Source organism: Falco punctatus (assembly GCF_963210335.1).
Source record: "Falco punctatus genome assembly, chromosome: 6".
Lineage (NCBI taxonomy): Eukaryota > Metazoa > Chordata > Aves > Falconiformes > Falconidae > Falco > Falco punctatus.
In genome coordinates, this window is record NC_137585.1 from 54324045 (window position 1) to 54337831 (window position 13787).

A 13787-nucleotide genomic window follows, 5' to 3' on the forward strand; every position below is an offset into this window, starting at 1 on the left:
ACTCTGATGTCTTAAATTTTAAAAGCAAGAGCTGTCAGAGCTTGTCTGCCAGTCAGGAGCTAGACTGCCATTTGCTGATGCATAATAACTTGTTAAACTGTGGTAACCATGTGTCTGAGCCCCTGTGGGTAAACATCAAACATCAGTAATGTACAACATTTTCAAGTTACTTTAACAAACACGTTTGTTAATATCAGTTAACACAGGGTTGAGAAATTATTAACAAATACATGCCCTGAGCATTAATTCTTTTTTTATTGCTGCATGTTAAAATACCCACCTTTCATTCACACATCCCAAAGAAGTAGGATTAACTGAATTAGTTGGTTTTTGTAAGAAGTTAAACATACTAAAGCTTCCTTTTAAATGCTAGATTTTGTTAGCCAAATTATAACCAGACCTTTACAGAATCAATCCTTGACAATGGAGGGACCTTTTCAGATAATCTCTTTCAGTCCCCCTACTCAGAGCAGGTGCAGGTGGAGCACGTTGCCCAGGACCATGTCCAGGCACATTCTTAATAACTCCAGGGATAGAAACTGCACAGCTACTCTGGTCAACCTGTTCCAGTTTTTGACCACCCTCACTGTAAAAAAAGTGTCAGTTTATCCCTTTGTTGTTGTTGTGAACATCATCTTACATTTAGATGTAATTTCATTTATTTCAATTTATACCCATGGCCTTTTGTCCCTTCAGTGGGCACCGCTGAGAAGGGTCTCGCTCCATCTTCTACATTCCCTCCATTTGGGTATTTCTACACATTGGTAAGATTGCTCTGGATCTTTCTCTTCTCCAGGCTGAACAGTCCCAGCACTCTCAGCCTCTCCACGTAGGTCAGATGCTGCAATCCTTGATCACCTTTGTGGCCTCTCGCTGGACCTGCTCCAGTATATCCCTGTCTCTCTGGTACTGGGGAGCCCGGAATTGAACCTGGCACTCCAGGGGTGTCTCACCAGTGTTGAGGGGAGGGGAAGGATCACCTCCCTTGACCTGCTGATAATCCTTTTCCCAATGGTTGCTGGCCCAAGGACACACTGTTGTGTCATGTTTGGCTTTTTGTCCAGCAGGACCCCAGGTGCTTCTCTGCCAAGCTGCTTTCCATCTTGTTGCCCGTCCCCTGACACAGCCCAGTGTGTACTGGTGCCTGGGGTTATTCCTGCCCAGGTGCAGGCCTTTTGGCTTTCTTTTGAACTTCATGAGGTTCCTGTCTGCCCATTTCTCCAGCCTGCTGAGGTCTGTCTGAATGGCAGCACACCTCTCTGATGTCAGCCCCTCCTCCCAGTTTTGTGTCATCTCTAGTCTTGCTGAGGTTGTGCTCTGTCCCAGTGTTCTGGTTGTTAATAAAGATTTTGAAGAGTACAGGACTTGGTATTGACCCTTGGAAGATACCACTAGTGACCAGCCTTCTACTGGACTTTGTACCACTGGCCAAAATCATTTGAGCCCAACCATTCTGCTGGTTTTCAGTCCATTTCACTGTACACTTACGGTAACCGATGCTTCATCTGCTTATCTATGAAGATGTTACAGGAGACAATATCAAAAGGCTTACTGAATTTGGTATAAAGAAAATACATTGCTCCTCTGTCATCTGCGAATCTAGTAATCTCATCATAGAAAGCTACTAGGCTCATTAACCAAGATTTCCATTTCATAAATCCATGCTGACTAGTCCTTGCCACCTTCTTGTCTTTCATGTGCCTGGAAGTGGTTTCCAGGATTAATTGCTCCATCACCTTTTGTGGAATTGAGATGAGGCAGACTAGTCTGTAGGTCTCCAGATACTCTCCCCTTACCCTCTTGAAGATATGAGTGCTATTTTCTCTCTTCCAGTTTTCTGTAGCCTATCCTAGTCAGGCATAACCTTTGAAAAACAAAGTGTCATCACAATAACATCAACCAGCTCCCTCAGCAGTTGGTGCATCTCATCTGGCCCCATGGTCTTATGTGTCTCCATTGTGTTCAGGTGCTCCCTAACCTGATTGTCCTTCACTGAGGGTAAGTCAGCCTTGCTCCAGACTTTCGTTTCAAGAGCCGTGGGATTCCTGAAAACTCATCTTACTGGAAAAGACGGACACAAAGAAGGGATTGACTACCTCAGCCATTTCTGTGTTCTTTGTCGCCAGGGTCCTGCCCTGCTTAGTAGTGTGTCATGTTTTCCCTAGTTTTCCTTTTTCTGTTTGTGTGCATGTAGAATCTTTCTTGTTGTCCTTCACATCACTTCCCAAATCTAACACCAGGTAGGCTTTGGCTTTCCTGACCTCATCCCTGCATAAGTGCTTGGTATCTCTATGTTCTTCCTGGTTTATCTGCCCCTGCTTTCACTCAGACACTTTCTCTTCATGTCTGAGTTGGCTCAGGAGCTCCTTGTTCATCCATGCAGGCTTCCAGCTACCTTTGATTTTCTACTTGTCAGGATGGTCTATTTTTGAGCTTAAAGGAAGTGGTCCTTGAATATCAACCACCTCTCTTGGATCCCTCTTCTGTCCAGTGCTGTATCCCATGGGACTCTTCCAAGCAGATCCCTGAAAAGGCTAAAGTACCCTCTGGAAGTCCAGGGTTGCGTTACTGCTTTCTGCCCTGCTTTCTCTCAGGATCCTGCATTTCGCCATCTTATAGTCATTGCAGCCAAGGCCCTAACCTTCACATCCTCAACAAATTCCTCCTTGTTTTTAAGTATGGAATCTAGCCAAGCATCTGTCCTTGTTGGCTCCTCAATCACCTGTCAGGCAGTTGTCATCAATGCACTCCAGAACCTTCCTGGATTGTTTGTGCCCAGCTGTGTTGCCTCACCAGCAGGTATCACAGTGGTAAAGGGCTAGGGTGTGTGAATGTTAGGCTTCTTCCAGTTTTCCAAAGAAGCTTTGTCTTTTTTTTTTTTTTTATCCTGATCCAGGCAATCTATAGCAGGTGCCCACAGATTGTTGGAGGAAAAGAGTTGCAGTTGTTTTTGCTGATGTCCATATTTGTGTCTCTACTGTGGATCACTATGGGAGTTAAAGTATAAAGCAATGTAACCATAGGGTTAATGAAATAAATGCAAAGGGAAGTCAGTAGCTAATATGAGTTATTGTCTATTTTGGTGTAGGACTACAGTAAAGTTTGATTTTTAACCTGTCTTTTGCTGGACTGTTAAAATGCTGAACTAAAATAATTCTGTGGATTTTGTTTGTTAAATAAAAAAAAGTTACCTTTCAAATTTTATCTTTTGCGTAGTTCCTGATGTTCTTCTAGCTGTGTTGAGAATTTGGTTTACTTTTCTCCTGTATGTGAGAAACAAGGCAGTTTAACTGATTATTGGGAATTTTTTACAACCAGAGTTTAAAATTGATTTTTTTTTTCAAGCAAATAGCTGTATTCTTTGGACATTAATACATGCTTAAGTTAGTGTACTACTAAAAGGATATATACTTTGCCTTGGAACTTCGCATTTAAAACATAATTGAGGTTTTGTTGTACGTTTGATTACTCATTTTGTCTTAGGAGATTCCTAAGTCATTGCAGTTGTTTATGAGTAGATACTTTTGTTCATTGTTTTTGTACAATTGTAAAGGCAGAACTAAGTATGCCAATATGTTCAAGATAAGCACTTACTGTCTTTTCAGGGTTTTTTATTATCCTTGTTTTGATCTGATTTTTTTTTGTTTTAAATCATCAGGGGGATTTCTGCCAATGTTGTTGCAAAGTTTTCCCACAAGTATTGAAATATATTAAAAACTGTAAAAGCTGTGAATGAATTCTGTTCTTCTCTGTACAGATGATTTAGCAATGTAAGCAGAGAGGCCGTATACCATACAGTAATAGGAATCTCTTACTGTTTCACCTGTTACTATCACTTTTTTATTTGATAGCAAATGCTATCAAAAAATAAAACTACTGATTGTCATGTTCTTTAAGAAACAAATTAACTTATTTTTAGTTTTCAGTGAAAACCAGACCTTTGTTTATGTACCTTATTCTGGTTTCTTTTAATTTTTTTAGAGAACAATTATACATTGAGTTTTTAAATTTAAAACTATTGCATTTGAATTTGGATTAAATTGTATAAAAGCTTCAAATTTGTTTTGAGTAGTTCAGTTTCAGTTCAAAATGACTCCGTTCAGATAGCTGCTTTTAAAATAATTATATGTATGAATGTGCATATTTTAACTATAAATATCTTCAATTTAAGTAGGGTTAAACTGTCTTCAGTTTTATATCTTTCTTGTGGACATAGTCTTTGTGGTTTACTTCTTTGAAGATAATGTTCAGAGAGAATTTGGATTGATAAAGGAAATCTACAGGAAAGCTTTGTGAATGTTGGTCAGAATACTTTAAAAATTTAATAACATTTCCTTCACATGGTGATCTATCTTTTCTTTTGGAAAAGGTTTGTTAATAAAAAGTTGTAAATAAATTTGCAAATATACCCAGGAAAATTCCCTGTGTAAAAATATTTATAACCTTGCAGAGTTTAGTTCTTGAAAGACTTAGAAAAAAATTCTGAGTGTGCAGACTTTCTTCTCTTAATGCTGTGATACGTATTTCAAAGCTTTCCAATGACAGCTGGAGCTTTTTGCAAACCAGTTTGAGTTGCGTAGGGCCCACCAAAACATGAAGGTTCATAAATTCCTTTTGAGTATTCAGAGCCTTTTCCATGGTTATCTGTAAGATTTGATCAGAAAAAGGAAAACACACTGCAAGATAGTTGTATATTGTATTTAATCGTTATGTTCGAGGGTCTTTGTGATTAAAGTGATCAGTATTCTGGTATTTTAAAAACAGTCTTAAACAGTGGGGATCAGTGATAATGCTATTATTTTTGGAAAAAAAAGGTTTTAAAGGTTATTTAGTATTGTGCTTAATATGCTGGATTTTTTAAACAATATTAATTAAGACAATTTTAAATAAATGGTTTTATGCTGTTGTTAACCTAACCACAAGCTACATATCTTAATTGTTTTTGTGTCTCATCTCAACATCCAGTTATGGTTAAATGAATAATTAATAAAATTTCCATGCTAGAAACTTCACATTCTACGTTTCAGAACATCAAAATATTTAGTCATACCGTAAACTGAAAACAATTTTTTTTAGCACAGTGGCCTGTGGGTTTTTTTTGTTTGGTTGGGTTTTGTTTATAATAGCTCTATCTCTTTAACATGATATGAAAATTTGAATTACTGTGAAGCATTTCAAGTTTTAAAAAATGGAATCTGAAGGCAGCATGTCCTGAGTATTTTTAGAGCTTTGCCCACTTTTTTAAAAAATTGCTTTTCCCTGCTTGTTTATATGCATTGTGCATTTGTTAGCTTTCTTTCAGTTTTTAATATCTCAGTTTTTTTATCTAATTTATCATCTTCATATTTTTAAAGGTCCCCGGGTGCATCCAATTTTTCAACTTTACCAAAGATCTCTCCATCTCTATCAAATAATTATAACAACATGAACAACAGAAAGTAAGCAATATACCTTAAAACATTATTTAATTGCCCCAGTGTAACATAAACAAATTTCAATGTTTTGTAACTCCTAGCTTAAGGATTTTGATTTGTTTTGCAATATTTGGATTGTGAATTGTTACTGGTCACTATTTCATAGTGTAGCTATTGTAAAGCATTGATATTAGGAAATGAAACACAGTTAAAGAGGTTTGGTAACTCTTAGTCCTCAGTGGAATAGGCACTAAAAAGAATGTTGAGCATTGTAAGAAAATACGTAAAGACTTCATTTAGAGTTTATCTTGCTAAAAATACGTTGTTGTTGTTGTAATCATGCCTGAATTTAGATGGACAACAAAAAAAAGTATAAACTACTTATGGTGGTCAGGTTTTCCCTTATTTATTGATGCTAAGGTATCATATAGTAGCATATGTGATATTATGACCTTGATTTGAGACCACTACAGCTGAATTGCTTTAGCCATAATGGTTGTCATAGTGATTATAGCCATTGATTAATTATCAGCAACTTAACTTCTGTGTCTTAGTGCTAGAACATTTAAGAGATGTCAGTGTGATAGGTGTGCTTGAATATTACAATGAACAGAGGTTTAGTAAAAGAGGCTTCTCATTTTTAAGAGTTTTCACCTTTATATTGCAAGTCAGAAGTTTAGTAAAGAATATGATAAAACTCTAAAAGACGAGTTTTCATATTCCAGTGGCCAACTTTGTGTGTAATCGTTTTTTGTTGTACACAACTGTAAAAAAAGTTGGTGAATATAGAAAAACATGGAATTATTTCACTTTAACAGATAATGGAGCATCTTTCAAATGCTTGAAACCAGAGAGCACTCATCTTTAATGCAAGCTGGGGGAAATTGAAGAGGCTTTTTCTTACAATTCATTCAAATTTAAAATATTTTTCCAAACATGGCATTTTGTGATCAAACATGAAGATGTTAAATATTAAAAAGGTGACATAAATTATACAATATCTTCCAGTTAAATACTGCATTTATCAGAAGTGATTTTTCCTAAGGGGTGAAGCGTCACTTGTGCTTCTACCAATTGTGAGTAGCCCCAACTCTCACTGTTAAACAGTTGCAATTCATGTATTTAACTGCAGTCTATTGTACTCTGTGTGTGAATGTGTAGTAAATAAAAAGTATATTGTATCTATGATTGTGTGAAAAATTACTTGACCAGAGCTGAGCCTCCAGCTGAGAATTAATCTCTCCTTCCCCCATTGCTTATACAAAACACAGCTGTAATGCCAAAACCAAAGCTTAACAGTTACCTTTTCCTAGGAAGCCACCATTTTAAATCAAGTCAGCAAGGCTTTCTTCCTTTTTTTTTTTCTGGGTTTTTTTTTTTCCTCCTTTATATTTTTTTATTTTTAAATGTTAGTTTCTCCCTAGTGATGCTGTAGTTATTTTTAGGGAGCACTTATGAAACCTGTTGCTAGCTCTTGCAGCTTTTAAAGATAGTTTCTTCACTTGCTTTGGCTGAATTTATTTCTATGTGTTGGTTTATTTTGGAGCCAAAATGGGAGCTTTTAGAGCTTAAGGTAAAAATTCTGGGGTTCTTTTTGTTTGGTTGTTTTTTAACTTGAGGATTTTCAACAGAAATATATGTTTAAAAGGAAGTGATATAAAATACAGATTTGATAAGGAATTGGTCCTTTAAAGTGCCTTAACTATAACTTCTGTAAAGTACAACACTTGTAAATCAGCTGGTAGGTACATGTTCTCTATAGTGTTATGAAATACCGGCCATTTTTCTCTTGTAACTCAAAATACTGTGTATCTGGATGTTATGTAAGGCAGATATTCAGTGCAGAAGTATATGGTTTTCCTTACAATGCAGTAATCCAATTATAATGAGTTTAAAAAGTCTAAAAATCACAAATTTATAGTTCACTACAATGTATAATACAGGAGAATCTTTAGCAGCACTTCTGTCAGAACACATGGTCAGACTGAACTAGTTCAGTGATAGAGAAGTCATATCCATTAATACACTACATACGTTAAAGTACATACAGTTGCACTAAGAATTTTTGGCTTCAGAAGATAAATGGAAAGATATATCTCTGTATTGTATTATATCATTCTAGGTTATGATCAGTTTCTTCCTATGTTCTACTCTTCTTGCAGTTACCTCCCTTGTCTAAGAAAGCACTTCCTTTCCATTAATTAATGCTATCTTCTTTTCATTACTTTCTTAATTAACTATTTATTGTCAGCTATGCCGGGCATTTATTTTCATGTTTCTGCCTTATTGCCTCTTACATTGCACGTTATCTTTACTACAATAGCAAAATTACACGTTTGTGGCTTTCCTGTATCCATTGGCACCCCTGTACAGACATGAGACGCTGTGACTCTAAATGAAAGATCAACACTTGTTTTGAAGATAATTTTAGCTGACAAAGCAGATTTTTGAGGCAGAAAAAACAACAGGTTGTGTGTAGTAATAGTCATAATTGCTAGTCATTGCAAGCCTGTTTTTGCAATTATTATAGCTTGGCTGTAGAGTACAAATTATGTTAAAAGTCTGAAATGTATCATGTTTCTTTATATGGTACACGTCTCTAATACTTGTCTAATCCTAGAAGTGTTCTGAGTAATAGCCTCAAATCGGTAAATATTTGTGTGTTGAGGTAGTCATACATTAGATGGTAGAAATAGCTTGTGCAAATTTTATCAGGTCCAGAGCCTTCATTTCTGTAAATATAGGTTTGCATTTAATGGAGTGGAGGATTCCAAATAATTGATCATTGATATTTTTTTGCCTTTACAGGTGATCTTGTTGAAAGAATAACATAGGAGGATTAGCAATAATATGTGTTAGTGGATTCAGAAGAGCAGGGAGACACACGCATCATTTAGGTCTTACTGGAATTCTGTTTATTGCTGTTACAAAGCAATACATTTCATGTCACATATGGTATTTTTTAAATTATGTGGGGAGGGGATTAAAAACAGTTGAACAGGGATTTTGCTTCGGGAATTAAATGAAAAGTTGTTTTGTTTTTGTCATTTGTAACCATTGTTTCAGGCTCCTGAAATGACTGACTTCACTATTCAGTAGTGTCAGCTTGTCAGAAGACGGACAGCTGGCAGCTTTTTTCACATGCTTAGTATATTTCAGTATGCTCATTTCAAGAAGTATAAATGTTAATTCCATCCCCTGTAAAAACAGTTTCTTCATGTTATGCCTGATACATAGGCAAATATTATGGGGAAGGTGATTTTTTTGTAACTTTACTTAAATAGATTATAACGTTATCTTTTGCTCTCCAGGCAATGATCGTGAACAGTAACTAAGACAATGGTCTTTAGTGACGTGGGCGCCTCTGGCTGCTTCAGGCATCTCTAAAAGTTGATGGAACCCGATTACGGGTTTGTTAAAGTGGCTGGTCACAAAAATACATTGGCAGTGCATTAAAGTGATTGAAATATTGTGGAGCTCAGTAAGTGTTCCAAACTTGTAATTTTTGGGGCTCATTCTGGCAACTCAGATTGCTTTTGCAGCACCTGTTGCTGGTATATGGCACTCCACTGTCCTTTCCAAAGCTAGTGATGCTTTTCCAAACCTCTCTGTTTCAAATCCATGCTTCCCAGAACTCCCAGCTACACAACGAATGCTCTGGGTTCATCATCATCTGAAAGCTCCTTTGAGATTTAAAGGCAGGATACAGACGGTACATATTGAGTCATTTCAGATACGGCACATGCAACTCAAAATTTATAGATTTACAGATAATAAAATCTCATTTGGAAACCTCCCTGTACCATTTTCACTACTTCAAAAACTGTCTAGTGGTTCAAGGGTCTGAAGATAGTTTTATTTTTTCAAGTCTTGCCTTTTTTGAGAAGCGATTTCTTCTAAGAACTATCAATTTTGTTTCTGTAATTGCCCTTACTTGACTGCCCCATTCTGATGCTACCTCTCTGCTTTTCCATGCATTATTTCTCCATTAGTGGCAACTTTCTAAAGGTTTTGTAGGAGAAGCAGATTCAGGTTGGGGACACGCTATCACAAGTTACTTTCTTTAGGGCATTTCTGTTTGAATGAAGTTTATGTAGGCTTGCATTGTATCTTTACTTGCTTTCCATTGTTAGCCGTTTACTACTGACTGTTAATACTTTATTTTTTTCTCCCTTCTCAAAAGCAGGAAAACCAGACACATTATAATTTGAATAAAAATAATTCTTCCAGAAAAAATGAAATTTGTGGACTAAGAAGGCTGTAGAGAGATATTTCCTAGCCTGCTGCAGATAGTAGGCACTGTATCTTGCTGGATATGTTTTGATAAAATACCACAGAACCCTGAAAGAAAAATACATGAATAGACCTGACTCACAGAATGTGTAGTAACTATATTCTGTGGGCTAGTACAGAAGATGAAAGAGCTTGGAAATAGCTTTCCCTTTTGAGAGTTTGTCCCTTAGAGCAAAAGAACACTGGGGATCTCTGCATTACAGTCATCTTGAATTGAATTACCATGATGTTACTCGGCTAAGTTGAGGAAATCTTTCACATGGAGAAACTGTAGCCAAAAGGCATTAATTGCATTTCCTAGCTTTCTAGTGTCCTTCCTAAGGTGGCAGTCAGTGAAGGGGGAAAAGCTGCAGAGAAGGGAAAAGGAGAGTGAAAATCCCTAGGAAAATTATGTTGGATCTGTTTATTTACCCCTACATTGCCTAGATTTCCAAGAGAGATTTATCTTCTGTTAACTCTGTGAAAAGTGTAATTTTGAGTCAGGTGAGGAAAGCAGTGGGGAGCAAGCAGGGCTGAAAGTAGAAGCTTCTGTGTACCCTGTACATGTGCCTTCCTATTGCCGCTGTGCACTTGAGCTGGGTTGGAGGGTTGGTTATATTGCAGAGGTTGCATTACCACCAGTGCCAACCTTGTGCTTTTTCTCTTGGGACGACTAAGGCTTGCCACCTTAAGGGAGTAGTGGCTCATTGCAGTAGCTGGACTGTAGCTGGAGATGGATGTAGGGAGATGGAAGTTAGTTTTCCCTGGAGGTGTCTCATGCATGGGTGAACCAGGGACTCATGATAGGGAAGGGTTGACCGCAGAAGCAAGCTTGAAAGGTATGTGGGCCCTGAAGTTCAAAAAGTATTTTGTGTAAACTAGGGCTAAGCGTTTAGGTTAGGATTAAGCTGCATAGGCAAAAGTAACTTTACAGGGATTTTTCATGGGGAATGACCAGTAAGCACAATGCAATTAAGCTAGTTCGGAGACAAGCCAGAGAACAGAGAAAATGCATGTGTATGGAAAAGGGAAGGACTGACAGGAAAGTCAACTATTAAAAAGAAATGATCAGATGTATAGTCCACTGTCCATAAAGCTGCTGTTCTCAAACTTTAAACTACACAGATTTCTGAGGCCATTAGAAGAGGGAGACGTTTTCTTCCCCTTCTGTTTGAAATTTGCATTAACTCATGATTAAAACAAAACAACTGTTATTAATGAAAAGTGAGTAATTGTGCACTGGGGGGCGTAGTTGGGATTCAGTTGGATGTAAAGGGTGTGATACTGTTCAAGTATAATAGCTGGAGTGTACCATTGGGCACTTGGCATCCTCAGACCTTTACAATTCTAAATCTCAGTTATTTATCAGGACTGATTCTTTGTACTGCATATTTTCCCTTGTCGTTCTCAGCAATTGACTTTCATGTTTTTGTTCAAGTTGCTTCTAATGTGAATAATGCTTAGTGACTGCAGGAATACTCTTGAACTTTAGCCAAAGCTACTGCCACATGCATTTCATTATGATCAGTGCCTGAAATAGTTTAAGAAAAAGTTTAACCTTTCTGGTTGATATTTTTTTTTTGTCTAACATCTGTAATATGAGACCATCCTCATACAAGATACTTTTTCCTTTCTAGTGTTCTCAGATATGCTTACTTTACTGTTTTGAGGGTTATTCTGTATTTAGTATTTGCATTATTTCATCTGGAAACAAATTGCTTTAAATCTTAACCATTTTGCCTATTTCAGTCTTCTCCAGTTTCTCCAAACAGATGCGTCATAGAGATTTATAATGAAGTTGTTGCAAGGCATTTTGCGCATTCTTTTACCTCTCAATGCTTTCCTGCATTTGCATGCTGGATTATGCTGTCCTAGCAGGGAAGCTATAAATAGACTCTCTGATGCAGTGAGGCAGCTATGCCACTGTGGCCGTGGAAATCTCAGCTTTCACCTGTAACTCTGCATTCCTATTCCCACCGACCTCACTCTTGCAGTAGCAGGATGCAAAAGGGACGTAAATGATTGATTGCTGCTGGTGGTGTCTAAAGTCTGAGTGTATTAAATTTGATGGAGCAATGAAGAATAGAGTAAGCTGTGAAGCTGCTCCTGTGAAAAAGGGGTAGGGATATAATAATTACAGATACTGCAGTACATTAGGTTTTGGTTGTTTGCACAGGTGACTTTTACATTGAAATTAATGTTATTAAATACTTCTTTAAAATCCTTTCTCGTTCACAGAAGTTACTTTAACATTTTTAATTTTTCAGTTTATAAAGTACTTGTATGTATTAAAGTACTATAGAGTACATGTTTACATTGTGAAAGATATTTTGTTTTTTTACAGTGTGAAAAATTCAAACTATTGTCTCCCATCATATACTGCTTATAAGAATTATGATTATTCAGAGCCAGGAAGACATAATGAGCAGCCAGGCCTGTGTGGTCTGAGTAACTTGGGGAATACATGTTTCATGAATTCAGCAATTCAGGTATGTACTTTAGAATAAAATGAGCTTGTCTTATTACTCGGGAAGTAATATCATGTTATATTTTGTGATGTTTGGAAACTAATATTAAGAGACTCCATTAAGTAGTAGGATAGGACTAAAACTGAGGAAATACATGTATATTGGTATGTTAGAAAAGTTTATTTACATAGCTGCATTCATTGTTTTCCCTGTTTCTGCACAGTGATCAGTATCAGATTTGATCAGAGTTTTACATGTGTGAACGCCTAAGCGGGATTCTTTGCTTTTTTAATGATTGCCATGGATGCATGTCATGAAAAATACTTCTTAATTTTGAGATGCACTTGAGTACAGATTGCAGTGCTGAAGTGTCAAAAAGTAGATGACAGGTGGATTACTGGGCCTTTATTTCTAATTCTCATGTACTTCTGGTGCACAGGTTAACATTCAGGAAACCTTTGAACATATTTCCCTTTGACCTTTCCCCTTTGAATAGCTGCTGTTTCATGGATGAGATACATTATAGGGATGTAATAGCTTGTTTCTTTGCTTGATTGATTGTGAGAGAAGTACTAGTATACCTAGTGTTACTCTTGCCAAGATGCAATAAACTTAGTCCTTTTACTTCGAAGTGGAACCTACAGGGGTAGATTACTTGATGATCAGAAAGAGTTAATAGTTTAATTCGGTTTTGTCATCAAAGCAGTCGTATGTCAAAAACCTGTAAAGTGTATTTAAGTTCTCATTGACATTTTTTTCCTGCTGAGTATAAAGATAATAGATCTTAACCAAGCATACTTCAGAGTTAATCTCCTCCTTTGTCATCACAAGAGCTCCCAACTTACGTTTGCAATTTCTTTGGGTGAAATAAAAAAAAATATTAAAAAAATGTTGAATTCCTTTTTTAGCTTGTCCAGGAAAAAAGTAGTTTCAGATACATTTGTAAGCTGAGTTTATGAAGGTGTTTAAATTTGTTCAAAAGAAGGAATATGCCATAGTTTCATAGTCTTTACAGGGTTTTTTTTATCCTATCTTTGTATATAGAACCAGAGAATAACTTGGGTTAGAAGGGAACCCAGAATGATCATGGGTTCCACCTCCTGTTTGTATCCATTACGCTAGTTCTGTCACTGCACTTCTGAGAAGAGCCGGGCTTCACTTCTCTGTAGCTTCCCGTTAGGTAGCTGCATCAACCACGAGCTCTCCCCTTAATTTTGTTGTTTTCAGGTTGAACAAATGCATACAGCTCTTAGCCTTTCCTTGTATGTTGTTCTCCAGCCCCCTGACCATGTTGATGGCCCTCCTCCACTCTTTTTTTTTTACACTGGGGAGCCCTAAATAAGACAGTGCTCCAGCAGCAGTCTCACAAGTGCCAAATAGAGGAGAAGTCTTGCGTCCTTTTGCCTCTGGCTGCTATTTGCTAACTCAGCCCAGCTTGCAGTTGGCCACCTTTCCCACAGAGCTGCACTTCTGGCTTTTCCACGTTTCCACAGGAAATGACCACCGGGGACGTGTTATGCAAAGTTGCTTTCTAGCCGGTCAGCCCCCAGCCTGTAGTGGTATGTGGGCTTATTCTGTGGTTATTCCATACTTATTTATATAAGACTTCCATAAAATTCAATTTATTCTTGTT

At 37.2% G+C, this 13787-nt stretch overlaps 1 protein-coding gene across 4 annotated transcripts in view; it reads left to right on the forward strand.

The window, feature by feature from the left end:
- The window catches only part of USP15 (ubiquitin specific peptidase 15), a 70441-nt gene that overhangs the window by 37299 nt on the left and 19355 nt on the right, over positions 1 to 13787 (forward strand). For 2 of the 4 annotated variants that reach the window (XR_013928674.1, XM_080390747.1), the window contains exons 7-8: positions 5355 to 5438; positions 12031 to 12175. Coding sequence is in view for 3 of the 4 variants with exons in the window: in XM_080390747.1 (XP_080246873.1) it covers positions 5355 to 5438; positions 12031 to 12175 (229 nt within the window). In the remaining variant the exon portion in view is untranslated. Of the gene's footprint in view, positions 1 to 5354; positions 5439 to 6232; positions 6600 to 12030; positions 12176 to 13787 lie in introns of those variants that run through there. The other 2 variants (XM_080390748.1, XM_080390746.1) reach the window with 2 other exon arrangements.